General features: G+C 39.7%; 1 protein-coding gene across 2 annotated transcripts in view; it reads left to right on the top strand.

Moving 5' to 3' along the window:
- srgap3 (SLIT-ROBO Rho GTPase activating protein 3) overlaps positions 1–19,811 on the top strand; it is a 126,749-nt gene that overhangs the window by 32,810 nt on the left and 74,128 nt on the right. For both annotated transcript variants that reach the window (XM_017712643.2, XM_017712642.2), the window contains exon 2: positions 8,264–8,459. In XM_017712643.2, coding sequence (XP_017568132.1) covers positions 8,264–8,459 — 196 coding nt within the window. The remainder of the gene's footprint in view (positions 1–8,263; positions 8,460–19,811) is intronic.

Below are 19,811 nucleotides of genomic sequence, written 5' to 3'. Positions count from 1 at the left end.
GGAAACAAAAACATTCCGCCAAACTCTCATCCATTTGTGCTTCAGGGCTGAGGGGAAACATTCGGAAGGCTTCTTGATTGTCACAAAAACACTTGGCTGGTCTGGTTGGAGCTTTGGCTGCTGAACCATTAACTTCCTCCCATAACCCCGATCTGCAGGCAAGCAGACAAAGGGCGTCCAATGGAAATATGCTGGGGGAGGGGATGATCGTGATGTACTGGGTGTAATTGCAGCTTTGCTTAATCAAACCACAGTATGAGGTGGAAACCCCTTCAATTAAAGGTTAAGCCCATAGCCTATATCTAATTAAACAGGCTTTCCTGTGTTTTGGTTCTTCTGTGATGCTCCACCCTCTTTTACTGCGCTGTATGTGGGAGTAATCATTTCTTAATCATTCAGATGGCTTAGTCGCAGTCACATGCACACAGACCGAGAGGAACAGCAGCGCTTTATTCATTCACATTAGCCCGGACGTGCTCAGCTCTCTATGATGTTCACTGAATCATTTCTGTAATACATTTGGAGGTTGTATTGTTGTCTGTGGATAGTCTGTGCTAGTTTGCTGTGCCATATTTTTTCAGAAGAAAGAATTAGTTTGTCAATTATGTAGAATGTGGAACTGCATTGTGTTCTTTTATGAAACATGTAGTTCTGTCAACACAGTCTGATGAGTTGAGAAGTGCTCTGTGTTGTTATTTGTGATAATGCACTATATTTTCAAAAGTATTCAGTCAACCATCCAAATCATTGAATTCAGGTGTTCCAATCACTTCCATGGCCACAGGTGTATAAGATAAGATAAGATAAGATAAGGCTTTATTGTCATTCACATCACATGTGGTACATGAGGTGGAACGAAACATTGTACTCTCCACTCAACTCCCAAGTAACATAAACAATAAATAGAAGGTGCAAATAAAGGGGTGGACAAATAACAGCAGCATGGACCGCAGCAGTATGAGTACGAGGTAGGAGGTGTACATCTAAATGCTGGTAATGTATAAAGTGACATGTGTGGATGATATAGTGGAGGCACTGATTCAGTAAAGCAGCAATAAATAAATAATTGGACATGAAGTGCCATTGCAGTAATTGTCTAATTGGAATTTAAGAGTCTTACAGCTTCAGGGTAGAAGCTGTTTCTCAGTCTGGTTGTTTTGCACTTAATGTTCCACAGCCTCCTACCTGAGGGGAGCGGAACAAAAAGTGTGTGTGCTGGATGGGTTGGGTCCTTCATGATGCCAGTGGCCCTTTTCCTGCATCTGGAGGTGTAAATGTCCATGGTGGTGGGAAGGCTGACTCCAACAGTCCTCTGTGCAGCCTTCACCACCCTCTGCAGAGCTTTCCTTTCTGCCACAGAGCAGCTTCCATGCCACACGGTGATGCTGGAGCACAGAACGCTCTCCACCTCACATCTGTAGAATGAGGTGAGGACTGAGCTCCCAAGTCCAACATGCCTCAACCGTCTGAGGAAGTAAAGGCGCTGATGTGCCTTCCTGATCAGGCTGGAAGTGTTATTACTCCAGGTGAGATTGTTACTTAGGTGTACGCCCAAGTACTTATAGCTGGAGACCACTTCCACTGCAGATCCGCCGACATGTAGGGGAAGGGGAGGGATGGTGTTGCCTCTTCTGAAATCCACAATCATCTCCTTTGTCTTCTTCACGTTGATGCAGAGATTGTTCTCACTGCACCAACTCTCCTGGTGTTCCACCTCCTGCCTATAACCAGAGTCATCACTATTTATGATGCATCCAACCACTGCCGTATCGTCCGCAAACTTTACAATATGCCTATAAGTCATATTAAGTATATGTTAAGTATAAAACCAAGCACTTAGGCATGCAGACTGCTTCTACAAACATTTGTGAAAGAATGGGTTGCTTTGAGGAGCTCAGTGAATTCCAGCGTGGTACCATGATAGGACGCCACCTTTGCAACAAGTCCAGTCGTGACATTTTCTCACAACTAAATATTCCACAGTCAACTGTCAGTGGTATTAAAGCAAAGTGGAAGTGATTGGGAATGACAGCAACTCAGCCACAAAGTGGTAGGCCACGTGAAATGACCCAGATGCTAAGGCGCATAGCGTGCAGAGGTGTCCAACTTTCTGTAGAGTCAATCACTACAGGCCTCCAAACTTCATGTGGCCTTCAGATTAGCTCAAGGACAGTGCTCCAGAGAGCTTCATGGAATGGGTTTCCATGGCAGAGCAGCTGCATCCAATCCTTACATCACCAAGCGCAATGCAAAGCGTCATTCATATTTTTCCATTGAAAACACAGACTTTCTCAGAGCATCCCAAACAAGCAAGTTGTAGGATGCTATGTAGCAGCTTAGCTGTGCATGTCACAAATGAGCTTGAACCATAGTCCAGCACTAAAATATGCCAGTGAGATAATAATGACATTGTGATAGGAAACTTTCTTTTACAGCTACAGAATGTATCTGTGCTAACACAGCTAACTTCTTTGAAGTATTTTGACTGTGCAATAAACTATTAGCCAAAATAAATAATGTTGCTACAAGGGTGTGAAATCTATATTCCATATCTGTCTTTACCTGTCAAATGTGGTGTGAGGAGCTGTTCTAGTAGTAAGTAGCATGTCACTGCAGGAACTTCGCATCTTCACACCACAGCACAGTGTCATTCCAGCTCACTAATGCAAGTCTGAGCGAGGAAACCTATATTGGTGTATGTAGAGCTGTTAGCTTAAGCTACTTTTACTTCAGTGTCCTTAGCACTGGAAGCTAGCGTTAGCTTAGTGAGAGTGACTAAACAGCTTTATACACAGCCATGCAGGTTCATTCTAGTTCATTAAATCTTCACTGGTGTTTGTTTAGAGCAGGGATATTTAATTAATATTCAATAAGGTCCAGTTAAAGAAAACTTCCTCAAGCTTGCATCATCACTCAGTGCCATATATTGTTTACTGAAGTAAGTTAGTAGTCATAACGTCTTATGCAGTCAACAACTGAATATCAAATCAAATAAAGTACAATCATATTTCAGTATTTATGGTCAGTTTTCTCTTTTTGGATCATGCCATGTAAAATAATCTGGCCCACTCTCTTTTCCAACTGCTTGGTTCCCGCCTCATCTCTCCTCTGTGTGAGCATCACTCACTCGAGTCTCAGTGCTCATCGTAATGCAGGATTCACATTTGCTGAGTAGCGTCATGTGTGTTATTTACAGCGCGTGCGATTGGTCTGTGAGTCTCCCGGGCCACTAAAGCCGCACCGTAAAGGCTAGAAAAGCTACACTACGATTAAAATAGGACCACCCCGTTGAAATTAAATAATTCTCCATAGTTTATTGGTTGTAGGTTCAGGTCTGTATAGGACAGCGTCTGGGTCCAGACTCAGACCGCGGTCTGCCTATTAGTGACCTCTGGTTTAGAGGATAAAGAAGATTCAAATCTGAGTGAGTAATTGAGTGTTTTTGTGTTAAGCCACCTTTAATTTATCTCCATGTTGGCACCAGAAGCTAATGCCAGGTTGTCAAGAAGGCTAAACCACCAGCAATTCTGACTCACTGATGCTGCACTCAGGCCAGTGTAGAGGTCCTGTCATCACCTACACTCGCTACATCTCCCCATACTTAACATTCATTGGTTTGTAGAGGAGTGTGTGTCTCCACATCGGTGTGTAGCCGATTTAACAGGTAGCGTTGTCAGTTTGAATGGAGAAACATGAATATTCTTTCTCTCTCTCTCTCCCTCTCTCTCTTTCACCGTCTCAGAAAATAAGCTATAGTACTGTGCGAAAGTTTTAAGTATCTAAGTTAATTTTTTAACAATTTACCTCAGCAGTGAGTTTATCACAATATACATTAGAATAAAGTCATATTCATAATTCAAATAAACATAAAAACAATAAAAAGTAACAAGAATTTCTTGGATCCATTTTTTCCTTGACACCTTCACAGCCGCCACAGAGACTTGTTAATATCATCAATGACATCATGAGCACAATTTACTGAAGCACTGATTGGTTACATATAATACTGGGCTTCCTTGAGGAGAGGTTTGAAAACAGTTAAACAAACACACTAACATCCAGAAAATCACTAACACTTTTCTCAGCAAATAAACACATACTACACAAATAAATAGATTTTGAAAATGTGTCTTGGGTGCCTAAGACTTTCACACAGTACTCTATAAGTTACTGCATTTTTGTACATTTTGACTTTTACCAAATTACAATGAAATATTTCATCTTGTGCTCTCCTCGTGTGCTTCCATGGCTCATTTCCATTTCTCTCCTGTTTTTTTTTATTCTTCTGTTGTATAATGGGTGACGATAGTCTGCCTCAACTTCCTGTAATTGCTCTGAAGTCCGAACCACTTATAAAAGTGTTTTCACGCAGCAGACAAAGCCAAACCATGGGTCAGTTTTATCCAGACCGAGCCCACCTCTTTTGGTTGGACCAAATTTTTTTTGTGATTCGAGGCACCGCTCAAACCTGAGCGAGTGAAATGGAGCAACAAAGACCAAATCTTTTTGATGATTAAAGTTACATTGAAAGCTTTGTTTATGTGCAGGGAAGGGGTGGGATTTTGAAAATGGGTGTCAATATTACATTTATAGTTGCCTCAATTATGCAAATTCATAGATCTTCACGTTCTTAATGAGTGTTGAGGTTTAGGGAGGCCATATTTTGGGGTTTTTTGGAAATAATAATGCTCAGATCAACATAGATTTTTTGTGTTTTAAGTGATGGCTTTAGGGGCACATTAATGATTTCTGTATTGCTACTCATTGAAACAAGTAACACATTTCTGTCAAAGTACAGACTTAAAACTTTAAATTGACACCACATTCATGTTTGTTAGGAGAAGCATCAGTTTATTATGGTTTGCATTTGGTGAAGTCATTGTTGTTTGTACAGTTTTGTTTTACTGAATCAAAAACCATCCAGGCTTTTCATTCTGCAAAACACATTTTTGCCGCATTTGGTCATTTCTTGATATTGAAGCAAACAAAGTTTTGAGAAATACTCTGTCAGCACAGAGTATAAGTCAAATTGATTTCAACCTCTTACATGGCCAGGGCCTGCTGGCAGGACCAGAGTTTACTACACACTTCTATAACCTAAGAACAGCTCAATTGATTTGCATTGGAATCTTTGTGGTTACTGAATAATAAGCCTTAGTATGTAATAAACCTTGGATTTTAAAGGCTTCATTACATATAAAATCATTACATATAAAGTTATGTAATGTGAATCAAATGTACCAGAAGAGCCGTAATAACGTTAGACGTTTAAGGATTGAGCAGTATAACATCTAACAGTTTTGAGCTTGTAGTGAAATCACACAGAGTGACTGCAGTATGTGTGCATGAAATCCACTGTTCCTCTGAATAACTCTGTGATTGCTCATGGTCTCTGCAAGAGGTTGAAGGCTCTCTTACAACGTGACCTATTTTTCCGAACCCGCATTCGAGTTCTTGTGCTGCTGCTGGTTTTGAAGTGAACTCGTCTTTTTACGAGAGTATTTTCGAAGTCCTGCCTGCCGTTCAAGCAAAGCGATGTCTGATGTTTCTGGGGTGTTCCTCTGAGTTCTCTTGTTTTGTCATCAGACACATGCCAGGAACTGAGTGAAAGAAATGGGAGAATTAAAAAAGGAAAAGCAGGGCACAGCTTTTGCAGAGGATTGGAATGTGTTTGAGAACGGCATCACCGAGGCCGCGGATGGTTTGGGTTTTTCTCAGTATGTGAGCTGTATCTGAAAAAGGGTTTAAGCCACAGAGGCTCAAGCCTTCAGCATCTAAAGGAAATGCTAGGTTTTGGTGGTTAACCTGAGCTTGTGGAGAGTTACACAGCCGATGGCTAGCCAGGACAACGTCAAAAAGAATTCTGCTGTCTAAGTTATACCCCTAACAGTGTAACACTATACTATCAAATTTGCAGGCCTTTTAAGTCTTTTAATAACACGTCATGATTTTGAGCAATTTCCAGCAGAAGAATTTGTGCAGTGTATTTTAGTCTGTCCAATAGAAAGCAGGAGGAAATTACACCTTTCAGCTGTGTGAGATATGAACACACTAGCCAGTCCCAGTTCCTCATCACTGTGTAGCGACTGTGTCAAGTGTTCAGTGATGTGTTCCCTCCTGTCATAGTTAGATCTTATTCATATTGAGCAACTGTAAAGCAAATTTTTTGCTTTTCTCTTATTAAATATTTTTCCTATTTAATATGTATGAGGGCTTCCTAAGTTAACATGTAAGTACAGTGTTAATGTGACAAAGCACTAATGTCCCTTGTATTTAAATGCATTCCTGGCCGTGCAGGCTAAAGCCCAGCTGCTCAGCCACATATGTTGCTATGATAGAATCTGCAGTTGTGACACTCTGCCACTTTTTTATATTAAAAGGCTATTTAAATGGTATTTCAATGCTATAGGGATGTTACACAAGACATGGCCCTGTCCTAACTTTTTTTGAGATGCATTGCTGCCATTAAGTTCTGCACAAGTTAAGATTTTTTCATGAAATAGTAAAATGTAAAACAGTGAAATGTCTCACTTTCAATATCTGATGTGTGTTCTGTGTTCTGTTGTGAATAAAACATGGCTTTATGAGATCTGTAAATCATTGCATTCTGTTCTTATTTACATGTATTTACATTTCATAGCGCATCCCAACCTTTTAAGAATTGAGGTTGTGTGTGTGTGTGTGTGTGTGTGTGTGTGTGAGTGAACATATATGAAGCTGTGTGTCCTGAGTTCTAAGGCTCTTAACATTATGATAGTGTCTTAAATTTTTTTGTGATATAATGTATATCATTTTATTATAAAGTCCAAAGAGCAAAATGTCTTTGCTGAAAAAAAGTGATGAAGCAGTCATTTAAAATGTGATGCCCTCAGCAAATACCTCCATTTGCGCTGCCAAACCATACATGCCTAATTTCTCTGTGAACCTTAGAGGAAGTAAACAGATGCAGTGCTGTTTGAAGCGGCACAAGCAGCTTTGAAATGGCTCATGAAAGAGTTCTGTTTTGACACATTAGGCACTGTTGGCTCTGGGGATGTGACTGGCTGTACAACCTGAATCTACTGATGTTGGCTTTCCTTTTTAATAGCTTGTCAAACCACTTAAGAACATTCTTCCTTTTGAGGAAGTAACAAGCCTTTTAGAAAGGCCATTAACCTGCAATAGATTTTGATTTTCTTGTAAAATAGATGTATTTGTTGACACAGCCATCCATTACAGGAAGTCCAAGAAAGCGTAACAGCCATTGATCTCTCTGGGAGGCTAGGATGAGTAGACTTGTGATACTGAGTGCAGTGTACCTCTATCCAAATCCGACTGCGCTCCCTAGCTTTCACTGAGTTTGGGGTGCAAGGGATGAGGGGTGGGGGGAAGTAGGCAGATCGCATCCCAAAAAAAAAAAAAAAAGAGAAAGAATGACAATAGGGGCCATGAACATAGACTGCAGGCTGCTCCTTGCACTGACAGATTGAGGATGCTCTTAGTCTCCAAGAGCTTCTCACTATAGATTCATAGAACATGTAGAACGACTTTGATAGTATGCAGTAAGTTACAAAGTTGAACTAAAGAAGTAAATATTGATTTGGTTTCATTTTGGTTGTAATATTGCACTTTTTAAAAATAAATGTGCTTAATAAACAGCAACTGTTTTATTGTTTTATTGTCCTTATTCCACTGTGGCAAAAATAGCTCCTCCAGCCTTTTTTGCCTTTAATAGAGTCGGATATTGAAAATGCATACTTTTATGGTACCCAGTGAACTACTTCAGTACTGCTCAGAATCAAAGAAATCCATGTCATTAAATATATAAAATTTTAGTGTCTACGTTTTCTGTCTAATTAGCATCAGCGAGCAAATAGGAATATTTATTGTAGAATCTAGACTGCTGATTGGGTGCATGCTGTGTACATGTACTTAATGTCAGACCTTCTTGATAAGCCACACCTACTTTGGGTTTGTTAATTGATATTAAGTATCAGTACTGAAGTCAAGATATCAGTATTTGTATCAAAAAGGTTTGGATGATACCCAGCCCTAGTCTTATTATTGAAAAAATAATTCCGAATTGTACCAAAACTCATGATACACTGAATTGTGTTCAAATCACACCAATTAAACCATTGTGAGGTCAGATTTTTACACCCATGACAGTAACTGATATAGAATGCAGTGATATGAAACCTTTTGAACATCAGTATCCTGTTGAGGAGTTGTGCTGTTCTGCTGATGCTAACATGTTTGCATATGTGTGATTGTTTTATGTCAGAGATCCGTAATCAGCTGGTGGAGCAGTTTAAGTGTCTGGAGCAGCAGTCGGAGTCTCGGATCCAGCTGCTGCAAGACCTGCAGGAGTTTTTCCGCCGCAAGGCAGAGATTCAGCTGGAGTATTCCCGCAGCCTGGAGAAACTGGCCGAGAGATTCTCCTCCAAAATCCGTTCGTCCAGGGAGCACCAGCAGTTCAAGTAAGCCGCTGGCCCACTATAACTCTGAATTTCTGTGGAGAGAGAGAGAGGAAGAGGAGGAGGAAAGAAGTGTGTGTGTATCACAATAAATACAAATAATATGAATACAGTAATTAACACAATAAGTCTGTGGTGTCCAGGAGAGCTAGTTTCCTACAGAATTTAGTTCTAACCTGTATCCAGTAAGCTGTCCCACCCCTTTTTAAATTCTGAGACATCTGGTCCAGTCGGTCAGATACTTGGGTTTGGTTAATCAATGCTTTATTAGGTTTGTTCAGGGTTGCTGGTATACTTCTGCCTTCTTGCTTTAGTTTTTGCAAACACCTTAGTCTCAGTCAGTATTCAGAAATCCAATCAAGACATCCAATAAAGAGAGCTGGATTTAACACAGTAATCAGGTGTTTCAGTCTGTGTACCCTTACTCTGATTTCTTTCATTTTTCTCAGTTTCTCAGTAGCAAGCAGCATTTAACACAGCACCTGTTTGAGTTTTACATTATGTTTTTATCATGTATTATTCTGTGAGTTTATTGGCATGTTGAAGAACAGAAATCCAATTATTGCAGACTCACGTAGACCCGGAAACCTGATTTTCTGCAGCTATTGGATTATTAAGTGCATGTAAACTCACTGACTGGCTTGCACTGACAATACTTGGTTCTTGCTTCTTATCACTATCTATAATTAATGTTATCATGAAAGTACTTACATTGTGTGAGTGAGCTGTGTTTCATGGTTAGTTAGACAGCTAATGTAGCTGTTTCCTTTACCAGACTGGGAGCAGGTTATGCAGAACTTTCCTTGTTCTTTGTTGTGACTCCTAAAGACCAAATCATCCCTCAGGGATTCCTATAGGATTCATACATGTCCACACTAGCCCATATTTTTTTTAGCAATGTGTGCTTCTGCCTTTGTGCTTGTGTGAAACACCATATGTCATTAGAATGGATGCAAATAAACATAATTCCAGGAAAAAGTATTTTTTTCCCTGAAAAGTACATGATTAATAACAGGAGCAAAGGTTCCATATATCTCCTCAATGTCTTAAGTCATCACCCAGATTTGTTCTATTCCATCACCTGCACACGTGATTTAAAATAATGAAGCCCTTGATATTAGAAGCCCAGATATTAGATCATAACTACAAATAATACTGGACTTTATTGGGAGAGTTTGGAAACTGTGTATATATATATATTCATGTGCATGCTGTGATTTTCTTCTACTTCTCACTTCATTTCTACTGCTCCACGTTTTTTCTCTGTGCTCTTCTTATCAGAGCAGAAATAGCTGCTGGTGAATTTCAAAAACTCTCTCACACTTCTCCTCTGGTTATGAACGTCCTTCACCCGTGCACAGCTCTCTTCCTTAAACTTCTAAGAAGTCATAAAACATCCAAAGGCATGAGGATTTTTATCTCTATTTCACTGTAGCCACTATAATTCAGCTCTTAATGGAAAAGAGCTTCTTTTGTCTTTTTCTCGCTCAAAGAAGTGCATCTTCAAGACAGTTAGAGCTGCAGCGCTCCTAAGAACAGCACAACTGGAGTTCTTCTCTTTGCATGTGATAGAGCTGCTGCTGGTGCATATTAGATCAATGGGCAATTCTCTGTTTGGTGGCATCCAGCCAGCCATAGATTCTTAGCCTGCAGTGGGGTTCTGCTCACATGACTTCATTTGGAGGATCCTGCTATTATAGATGCTTGTTTTTGAATGAGGTTACAATGCACAGATCCCACTTTCAGTAGCCCTGCTCTTGTTCATTAAAGAAGGCAAAAAGACAGTGTAGTCTGAAGTTTGGAGCTACAAGGCTAATGTAGCTAACATGTAATGGAAGCTTATACCCTACCAATTAGCGTCATGCAAACAGCACGCCTAAATTTACACACACTTACCTCAGGCGAAGTCATGTTTAATTGTTAAGTAATCTCAGGTAGACTTGCTCTTGTAATATCTGACACTGTATGACAATGCATTGTCTTATCATGCATATATGAAAAATGTATTGTACTGCTGAAATAAGCAGTAGCAGCCATTTTGAGGCTGAACTCTTTTATAATTTTGTCCATTTTTATAGAAAAACCTACTTAATTTTAACCAAGACAACCCCAGAGCTGATGACAAAAACATGCAGCAGAGAATAAACCATTCCAAACATAGGTTACCCATTTTTTAGTCCCGATTATAGTGATACGATAAAATTTTGTAGATTATACCAAGTAATATCCAGTAGCTGGACAAATGATTACTGTTGACTGATATTTAACACCTTCTTGCCATCAGTCTATTTATGTAATGAGGACGAGGGGAAACTCAGTGATGTACAGAGAAAATCATTACTGTAATCATAATTCTTTGAAAAGGAACCACTTTCAAAGTCTTTTTCAGTTCTTTAAAAAAGGAAATAAGTTTTCATTCTGGAGCAGTTGGACGTTAATTTGTTCCTCTTTCCACAGGCTGAAGTTGGCTTTGTATTCGCCAGCTTCTTATCGGACATTTCCGTTCCATTTTAAGTGGTGCACCAGTTGTTTTAATGGTGTGCCAGCACCAAAATGTAACTGCAGCACTATTTAAGTGTGGAATGGAAATTTTGAATAAGAAGTTGGCAAATCAGAGGCAGACTTCAGCTTAATTTCCACAACGTTCTGTGAAAAATATTGTTTTTTTTTTTTTTTTTGGATTTCTGTTTTGTTCCTTGTACTGTTTCTAATCATTGGACCTCTAATTATGTAGAGCACTGCAGTGAAAACACTTATGTGACCAGAGTTTTTTCTTACAGTGGCTATTGAACAGCTCTGGCATAATAGCTGGTAATTAAACAGGCCGACTGTTGTTAAATTACACACACCTTCATCAAAATGTCCCTTGAGTCATTTATGATGAAAAAACAGAAAAGCATTTTGACTCTCAGAGTCACTGGCCAAAATTCCACCCACACTCTCAGACATGTTGGGGTTGAGGAATCGTTTCTTTTGGAATTGACTCTCCATCACTAACAAGCGAGTCTGAGTACTTGGTGACTCGATGCAGATGAGGCAAGTGTGTGATTAAAGCACATATTTTGCACAGTGCTAATTGGTGGTTATGTAAGGGCTAAAGTGAAAAAATCCAAACTATCACTTGAGTGACTTATTCTCTAAAACGTGAGTGGAGGAATATGCGAGTGCAGGAATACGCAGCTGTGAGGGGCAGATATTGCACACAAGTGTGTCGGCCAGTAAATTGAAGCTTTGAGTACACGTGCGTGCGTGTGTGTATAGTGCAGACCGGCTGTGTGTGTGTGTGTGTGTGTCAGCCTGCTGAGGCCTCATCCAATAGCAGCAGGCTCAGTGTGTGTAATTAAGGCCAGCTGTAGGGGAGTAGGCAGGCGGCTGTGTGTTCCCCAGGCCAGCCTTGCTGCTGCACCAGCAGTCAACAATGAGGAGGAAAAACGTGCCAGTCTCCAGCCGTGGCCTGATCCTGCACTGCGTCTCTTGTTTTAGTACTTGTGCTGATAGTTCTGTTCTCTCTCTTTCTCATTGACCTCTCTTGTTTTGCAGTTTTTTAGGGGTGGCTGTTTTTGCACTGCACAGATAAAAACAAGAACTGATCAAATTGTAAACGAACAGGACTTACAGTTTTAGTTTTTGTTCATTGTCCCCCTGCTTGAGAAGAGCTGTTGTAATAACCATTTGAAAATGTCTAATTTGGTTAATTAGCAATCTTGCTTGCTAGTTTAGCTTAGTATCTTAACTCACTGATTGATGTAAAAGTGTATTGAGTGACACAGAATCATGTGTGGAATCGCACAATATTTTTTCTCTGAAATGTGAAGAAATGAACAGAAACACTGTGACCACTAACATGCTCACAACATTAGCATTAGCTTCATAACTAGCTCACTTTATTGAACTCTTTATTTGTAACTTGCATTTTTGTGCTTATTGGTCATTCAATAGAACTAGATGAGTAGAGAATTGATTAAATTCACTAAACTATTGTTGGCTTTGGTTTCAAATGTTGCTGAAGACAGAAGATAACACCTTTCACTACCCTGAGGTCCTATTTTTCCCAATGTGGAGCAGGTACCAAAAAAATTCGGAAGGACTAGAACCTTCGCTACTGAACTGAGGGCCAGTGGATAAAGCACAGTTCCAGCACCAGTTGTCAGTGACGTTGTTTTAACAGACTAGCAGTGCAGTCCTCAGGAAGCATAGGGTCATTACATTTTTTTTAATGCTGACTTTTTAGTGCCATGACCCTCCCATATTTTTAATTACTGTCTAGCACCACTGGGTTACCTGTACAGCAGGAAGTATTACGGTAATAAATCATTGTGTTCTGGAAAATGGAAGGAGGAAGAATGTTGAGATTATCAGATTTGTTGGAAGATACCAAGATTTGGATAAAAACCACTTCTTTGTGGCGATGCTGGGCAAATTAACGTAAGTGCACAATCACACAAACACATGCACACAGTCAGTGAATGTTTATCACTGAATGCTCCTCTCTGTGTCTCTCAAGTGAGGGGCTCTGAGTGGGTGTACACGGCAGCTGTAGTTGTGACACTGTGACCTCTGCTGGAAATTTTGTGGCCTTCTGTCTGGACATCTTTAAACACCATTAAACTCACCCAAGCAGGACCATTTAAACATGAAACTGCATCCACTGAACACTTAAAGTGATCAAGTCTATATGTATCTCTCTCTCTCTCTCTCTTTCCCCCTCTCTACCTTTCTCTCCTCTCTCGACCTTACTCTTCTCTCAACCTTTCTCTCTCTCTCTCTCTCTCCCTCCCTTCTTTCTCGACTTTTCTTTCTATCTCCCTCTATCTGTCTCTCTTTTGACCTCTCTCTCTCTTTACCTTTCTCCTCTCTCGACCGTTCTCTCTGTATCCGGCTCTCTCTGTGTCTCTGTCTCTCTCTCTCTCTCTCTCCCTTTCTCTTGTCTTTCACTGCCCCTTACTCTACTGTTTTCTTTGTTCTCTTTCTCTCCACCCTTCTCTCTCTCTCTCTCTCTCTCTCTCTCTCTCTCTCTCTCTCTCTCTCTCTTTCTCTCCCTCCCTTTCTCTTCTCTTTAGTATTCTCTCTCTCTCTCTCTCTCTCTCTCTCTCTCTCTCTCTCTCTCTCTCTCTAACAAACACACACAATGAGTATCTTCATTGTCATTGTTAGAGTATTAGGTTTGCCTTTCGGTACAGCTTGTTTATTTGTTTGTTTGTGCGTGTCTGTGTGTGAGCGTGAAGTCATTTAGGAATGTCTCTGTGAATCAGAATTTTTGTCCCTTCATTGCCCTCATTCTTAGAGCACTGTGAGCATTAATTCCTCTCTGTTCTGTTTTCATATCTAGCATCACTCCCTGGCCATTCAGTGTGTGTACGTGCTGTAGCAGTGAATGCCGCACATTTGCTGCTCCTCAGTCCTGCTGGAAGACTCCTGTCCACTTTGATGCGTGAAGCTGTTGCTCAGGGAGTTGCTGCCCACACACAGAGGCTGAATACTAATTCCACCTGCTCTGCAGTCCTACTTCAGCACGTGCCTTCCTGCGCCTATATATCAGCACACTGTGCATAAAGAATTGGGCCTCTGGCATTAGATACAGTCAGTAAAACAAAAACGACATTCTGCATTCTGCTCTGCAGCTTTAAGAAGCGGTACAGGGAGCAAAAAAGCTTCTGCAGCGCAGCAGTAAATGTAGTAGCCTAATCCAATGCTAAGACGTGTTAGCTATCAACCATAGCTGTGATTAACCCTTAGCATTAACCCTATTTACTTTATACAGATGAATATGTGTGAACTGCTCACATTATGAGGTAAATTCAGTACTAAATGGTATATGTTTGCGCTAATGCTAAGTTGGTCAGCGTGTCATCCGGCCTAACATTTTTGTTCATAATGCTATCTTCCGTTTTTCTGTCTGGAAGGCTTCTTTATTATGTCATGTAGTTTTAGCAAAGATTTTACAAAATGTCATGAATAACCAGTACTGAGGTGAGGCTAAATGAATAACCTCTATATCCTAGTTGCATCACTCGTTTTCACTTAAAGTTAACAAAATTTCAGTGTCATGCTTGGGAGTGGGCGTTAAGCAACCCAATGAAGACAGGATACAAACATTACGTGTAGACATATGATAACAATCACTTAATAATTTGCAATAATATCTAACAGAGAAATAACAAAGATTAATAAACTCATCTTGAATACTTAAGTCACTTGAACCACACGTGAATTGCACTTGCAATTGCAATATAGGCAACAGAAACACTGGAGCCTTCAGATGGTCAGACAGCCACAGCTATGATAAGTGTTATTAATAAGGATGAATACAGCCAGCCAAAGGCATGTCCAACATGTGGCAGTCATTTTCAGTCATGAGTAATTCAGATTGAAACCAGCTATACAGGACTGCAGGTGGGAGCCGGACAAAACATGTAGATTGTGGTTGGGAGTGGGACAAATGGTGCAGGTTTTTGGCAAGGGAGAGGGAAATCTTGTGGGACCAGGACTGAAAAACCTGTCCCATGCAGACTTCTGTTCTGATGGTAGTAGCCTAGATCAGAGGTCCTCAGATCTAAACCTTGAATCCGCTCTCTGGTTCTGGATTTTGTTATCACTGTTAGGTATGAGTAGCCAGTCAGTTACATCAGTACGTCAGCTAACTATAAATGATTAAAAGTTATTCAGCATCTGAATTTGAATACCTTCAGCCTAGACTTTAGCTAGCCTTATCTAGCTTAGTTTTTTTTCCGCCTTTTAAAGTTATTTACTTAAACTAAATCTAGAAAAACCAAGCATTTATTGATTAAATAGTAGCGACTAATTTGTTGTCATTTTAATCATGTAGGGCTAATTCAGTATTCATTGGAAACTAACGCTGTTACAGCCACTGTTTACAGTTGGTTCAGTAATGTAGGTTTTCCAGAAGAAGGTTACTGTGTTTTTTTGCACATATACTGCATGTCCAGAGGTATCCAAATGCCTTCTCATTAGTGATTTCATCTAATTTAAGGTGCAGCTTTTACTGAATCAGGTGTGCACACACAGCTTGTGCAATCTCAGTGGAAAAAAAAAGATGCTCTGGAGCAGCTGTACATGAGTCAGAGCTCACCCTGTGTAATGCCAAGCAATAAAGCCCTCTAGCATTGGACTGTGGAGCTGTGTTCTCTGGAGTGATGGAGCTCTATCCAGTACGTTTGGGATGAGCTAGTATGGCGTTTGTGATCCAGAACTAATCATCCTACATTGGTAGCTGACCTCACTAATGATTTTGTGGCTGAATCCAATCCTCATAGCCATGTTCCAACATTTAGTGTAAAGCCTTCCCAGAAGAGTAGAGACTGTTACCGCAGCAAACTATTAATACCCTTGATTTTTATGATTTAATAAGAAATGTTGGATGAGTGGATATCTAAAAACATTTTACCGAGTTACAGAAAAAAGCTAAAGACATTTGACAGGTTTTTGGTTTAGAACTGTTTGTTTTTTTTGTTTTTTTTTTAGATGTGTGTGGCTTGTTTATAAAGGTCAGTTACAGAGAAGAGGTTGCGTTAGTGACCTTCATGACCTAGAATGAAGCAATATTTGAATTCTGCATGGAGTTTTTCAGTGCAGGATTAAGTGGAGTATGTCTGAGAAACTCTTTCAGACTGTCTAATCCTGGGAGCATCATGTTCATGTTGTGGCGGGTGGAAGAGATGAGGATTTAGCTCAGTGGTGTGTAGTTGCCTGCAGCGCTGGGCTGGACATAGCAGTAGCTTATTTCTCACCCTGCAGTCTGAGCTGAAACCACTGCAGCACATCTCAGCATGCAGACTCAATGAGGGTGGGCGTGGCTTTTTGAATATTTGTTACTTAATAAGGTGTTCCAGTAAGGCACGTGTAATTTGGAATAACACAGTGAAATAACACAGTGTAATTTATTACCATGTAATATATAAATATATTTTTGGGTGAAGTGTGACATGAAACCGCAGACGCAAACATGATTCATGTTAAGCAAGAGCGGTGCTAAACATGGAAATATTTAAAACAAAAAGTGACATTTGTACCAGTGTTGGTGTTTAGAAAGTGAAATGGGTCATCTTTTTTGCTAGCCAAATGTAATTAAACATTCCATGTTTTAGTGTTTATTCCATGTTTATTATGTAAAATATGTTCTATATAGCATATGCCATATTTGAGTGCTGTTTAAAAAATACAGCTATTCAGGTAACAGAACCCATTGTTATGCCTATTCTTAGCCTGGACCCAAACCACTGCAGCACAGTTCAGCTCCCATCTGCCTCCCTCCTCCAACCTTCATTCACATACTGCCAGGCCCTCTGAACATGTGGCAGAAGAGTGTGTGTGTGTGAATATAAGAAGATGAATCATTCAAACTATCTCCTCTCTGACAGCGGTGGGTGTGTGTGTGTGTGTGTGTGTGTGTGTGAAACTTAGACAAGCCAGGGCAATGCTGTCTCTCGGAGAGAGAGTGGTAAACTATGTACAGCTCTAGACAGTGTGAATTAAAGCATTGGTTTGTCAGGTCTTGTCAGTGTCTTGTCTGTTACTGAAACATCTCCTCTCTTCCTTACAATATTACTGTTAATATTTGTGACAGGGCACTGATACTGATTTTGCCTATATGCTACATTTTTCTTCTGTTTTATTTTTGCACTTGAGGTTCACTTGAAACATTTGTGCACTGTTATGATTGGCTGTCTCATTCAAAAAGAACTGTGGCGAAACACACAATCTTAATGTCTCATGTGTTTTTACAGGCTTTGATTCAGGATGGAGTAGTTTTGAGCTGTGCACATGTGTGTTTTTTAATTGGCCATTTATCCTAATGGTTAAGTTAGTCGTCTCTCGCTTGGGAGAGCCAGGGTTTAATCCCAGCACAGAGAAGCACTCATTAGGCTTCTCACTGTTTGTACTAGCAATGTAATCATGCTCTCTGGTGCTGCGTGTATGAGGTAATTTGATCTGTTCCGTCATCACTGATCTAACATGAGTTTGATGTGATGAGTTTAGTGTGGAGGAATTCTGGTATCTAGAATTCTGAGATCTGACCTCAACCTCACTGAAGACCTCTGTGAAACATTTAAACGTTAAATGCGAGCCAGGCTGTTTTGACTGAATGGGCAAAATTCTCACAGACACGCTCACATATGTATGATGTCCACATATTTTTGGCTTTATAGTGTATGTAACTGGGTTGGTTCTCCTGACATTACAAGCTGTTTCTGCAGCTTAGTTTGTGTAGAGTGTGGAGTGTGGACTGGGTAGTTAATATCACATTTTGAAGCTTTCAGTGTTTTCATGTTCCTTCATGGGCCCTTAAAGCTTTTTAAACTAATAATATTAAAATGATTAATGATAACAAAATCATATCAGTATGGGTAGATATTTGCTTTAGAAGAAATGATCAGACAGCTGTTCAGACTTGACTGATGTCACTAACTGATATGTGATGTTGAATTGATTGGATCGATTGGAAGAATGTTTAGTAACGCAATATCAGTTTTTGTTCATTTTGCTGCATTTGCAACCTTATAGAAATAAGTGTAATATTGCTTTTGCCAGTCACAATATCTATATTTGATAAGTGTTAATGTACTGGCATCAAATCAAATATGTACATGAAAATATTAGTGCATAATATAACTTGCATTTAAGATTTAATTTTAATTTGAATAGTTCAACATTGCTTTACTGACTGATATGATTGTCACACTTCTAAGTGAACAGAAACTCACAGTCTTAAAAGGCCAATATCATGGAACACTGAGTTTTCCTTATCTTCCTGTTCAGCCTACAGCATTTACACTGAAGTTATCAGGAATATTTCAGTTTTGCATGTTTTTTTGAATGAGGCACAATACGGGACAGTTGGAAGAGAAGTCATTAACATATGTCAGTCTTGAAGGCACAATAATACTAAGGGACTAAGAGAGGTTGGAAAAGGTCACATAAATGTCTAAAAAGACGTAAAAAGTACAGAAAAAAATGCCAAAATCTGTCTTAGCTATTAAGGGTGTATGGAATACCAAAAGAATGGTTCTTTGACTTGTCACAGTAGTGTATCCTTTTGGTGCTTAAGTTAATAAAACTATTTTTTTATCATCCATTATAGAGAAGAAGCATTCGACCAATGCAATGAACTGTTTATGAATTCAGATGTTTTTGAGTGTCATTGGTTCCATACAGAACCATTTCCTTTACTAAAAAACCCTTGAGGAATCATTATTTTTAGGATGTACTTCAAGAGTTGAAGATGCCCATAATTCCTTGCAGTTTCGTTTCAACTTAATAACCTCCTAATTTTCTTATTTTTCATTAGTTTTCTTTATAAAAAGTGTGTTCTTCTGATGTTAAGGGTTAGGTTTGGATATATTTTACATGGATTTGTTATTAGCCAAGGTTGCATTCTGTGTTGAGATTCAGCAGTTGCTGTCATATAGTTAAACAGGTGGTGCCATGTGTTTGGTTCCCCAGTGCCACAACTGTCTAAGGCATGGGTGCCCAGTCCTAATCATGGAGAGCTGTAATTCTGCAGAGTTTAGTTCCAACCCAAATCTAACCCATCTGATGTAGGTAATGGAGGCCTTCAGGAGCCGCTGAGTATTAGAGACAGATGTGCTGGATCTGAACTCTCCAGGGTGGTAGATCTCCAGAACCAGGACTGGGTGCGCTTGCTCTATGGTTTCGCATTATTCGGAGAGTTTGAGTTATGGTGATGACACAAACAAAAACAGTTGGTAGTAAACAATGTTTTCAGTGTCATTTTTATTATACTGATAAAAATGTGGATCATCTGTCAGCCAATATTATTATTACCAGTACATTGGTTGAGGCCTACTCACAACAGCAAAAGCTTATATTACCGAATAGTTTCATAATTTTTAATCAAACATCTACATAAATATTTTCTAAAAATAAAGCACTTAAATTGTGTTAGGTGATATTATTAAAAACCAACAAGGAAAACATGTTAATTTATTAAAATTGTTTTTAAAAAATAGCTTTTGACGAGCTGTATGCGTGTGTGTATTTGTATATACATGAGGAAGGAAAACAGTCTTAAGATGTGCTAATCACAGCTAGAGCTTATTGAACTCCGCTTGAAAGGCTGGAAATGCATTTCAAGTGTAAAGCTGGGCCTCATGTGCCTGTGCCCCCTTCCCCCAATCTCACTTTGATACACATTTGATTCTCTTGCTTCTTCTCTTTTAGGAGATAAGCTTGAGCAAGCCACTGGCGACTGGATGAAAAGCCTTTTGGTGAAGCTCTATTGAGCTTTGAGGGTAAAAAAACAACAGCGTCTCTTACTGAAGTGAACGGATATATGTGATTATATGATTGTGTTTGACGCCTGCTGTGGTTGAGTAA

Source organism: Pygocentrus nattereri, chromosome 26 (assembly GCF_015220715.1).
Source record: "Pygocentrus nattereri isolate fPygNat1 chromosome 26, fPygNat1.pri, whole genome shotgun sequence".
Taxonomy (NCBI): domain Eukaryota; kingdom Metazoa; phylum Chordata; class Actinopteri; order Characiformes; family Serrasalmidae; genus Pygocentrus; species Pygocentrus nattereri.
The sequence above is the reverse complement of the archived record's forward strand: the minus strand, read 5'-3'. Positions and strand labels throughout refer to the sequence as shown.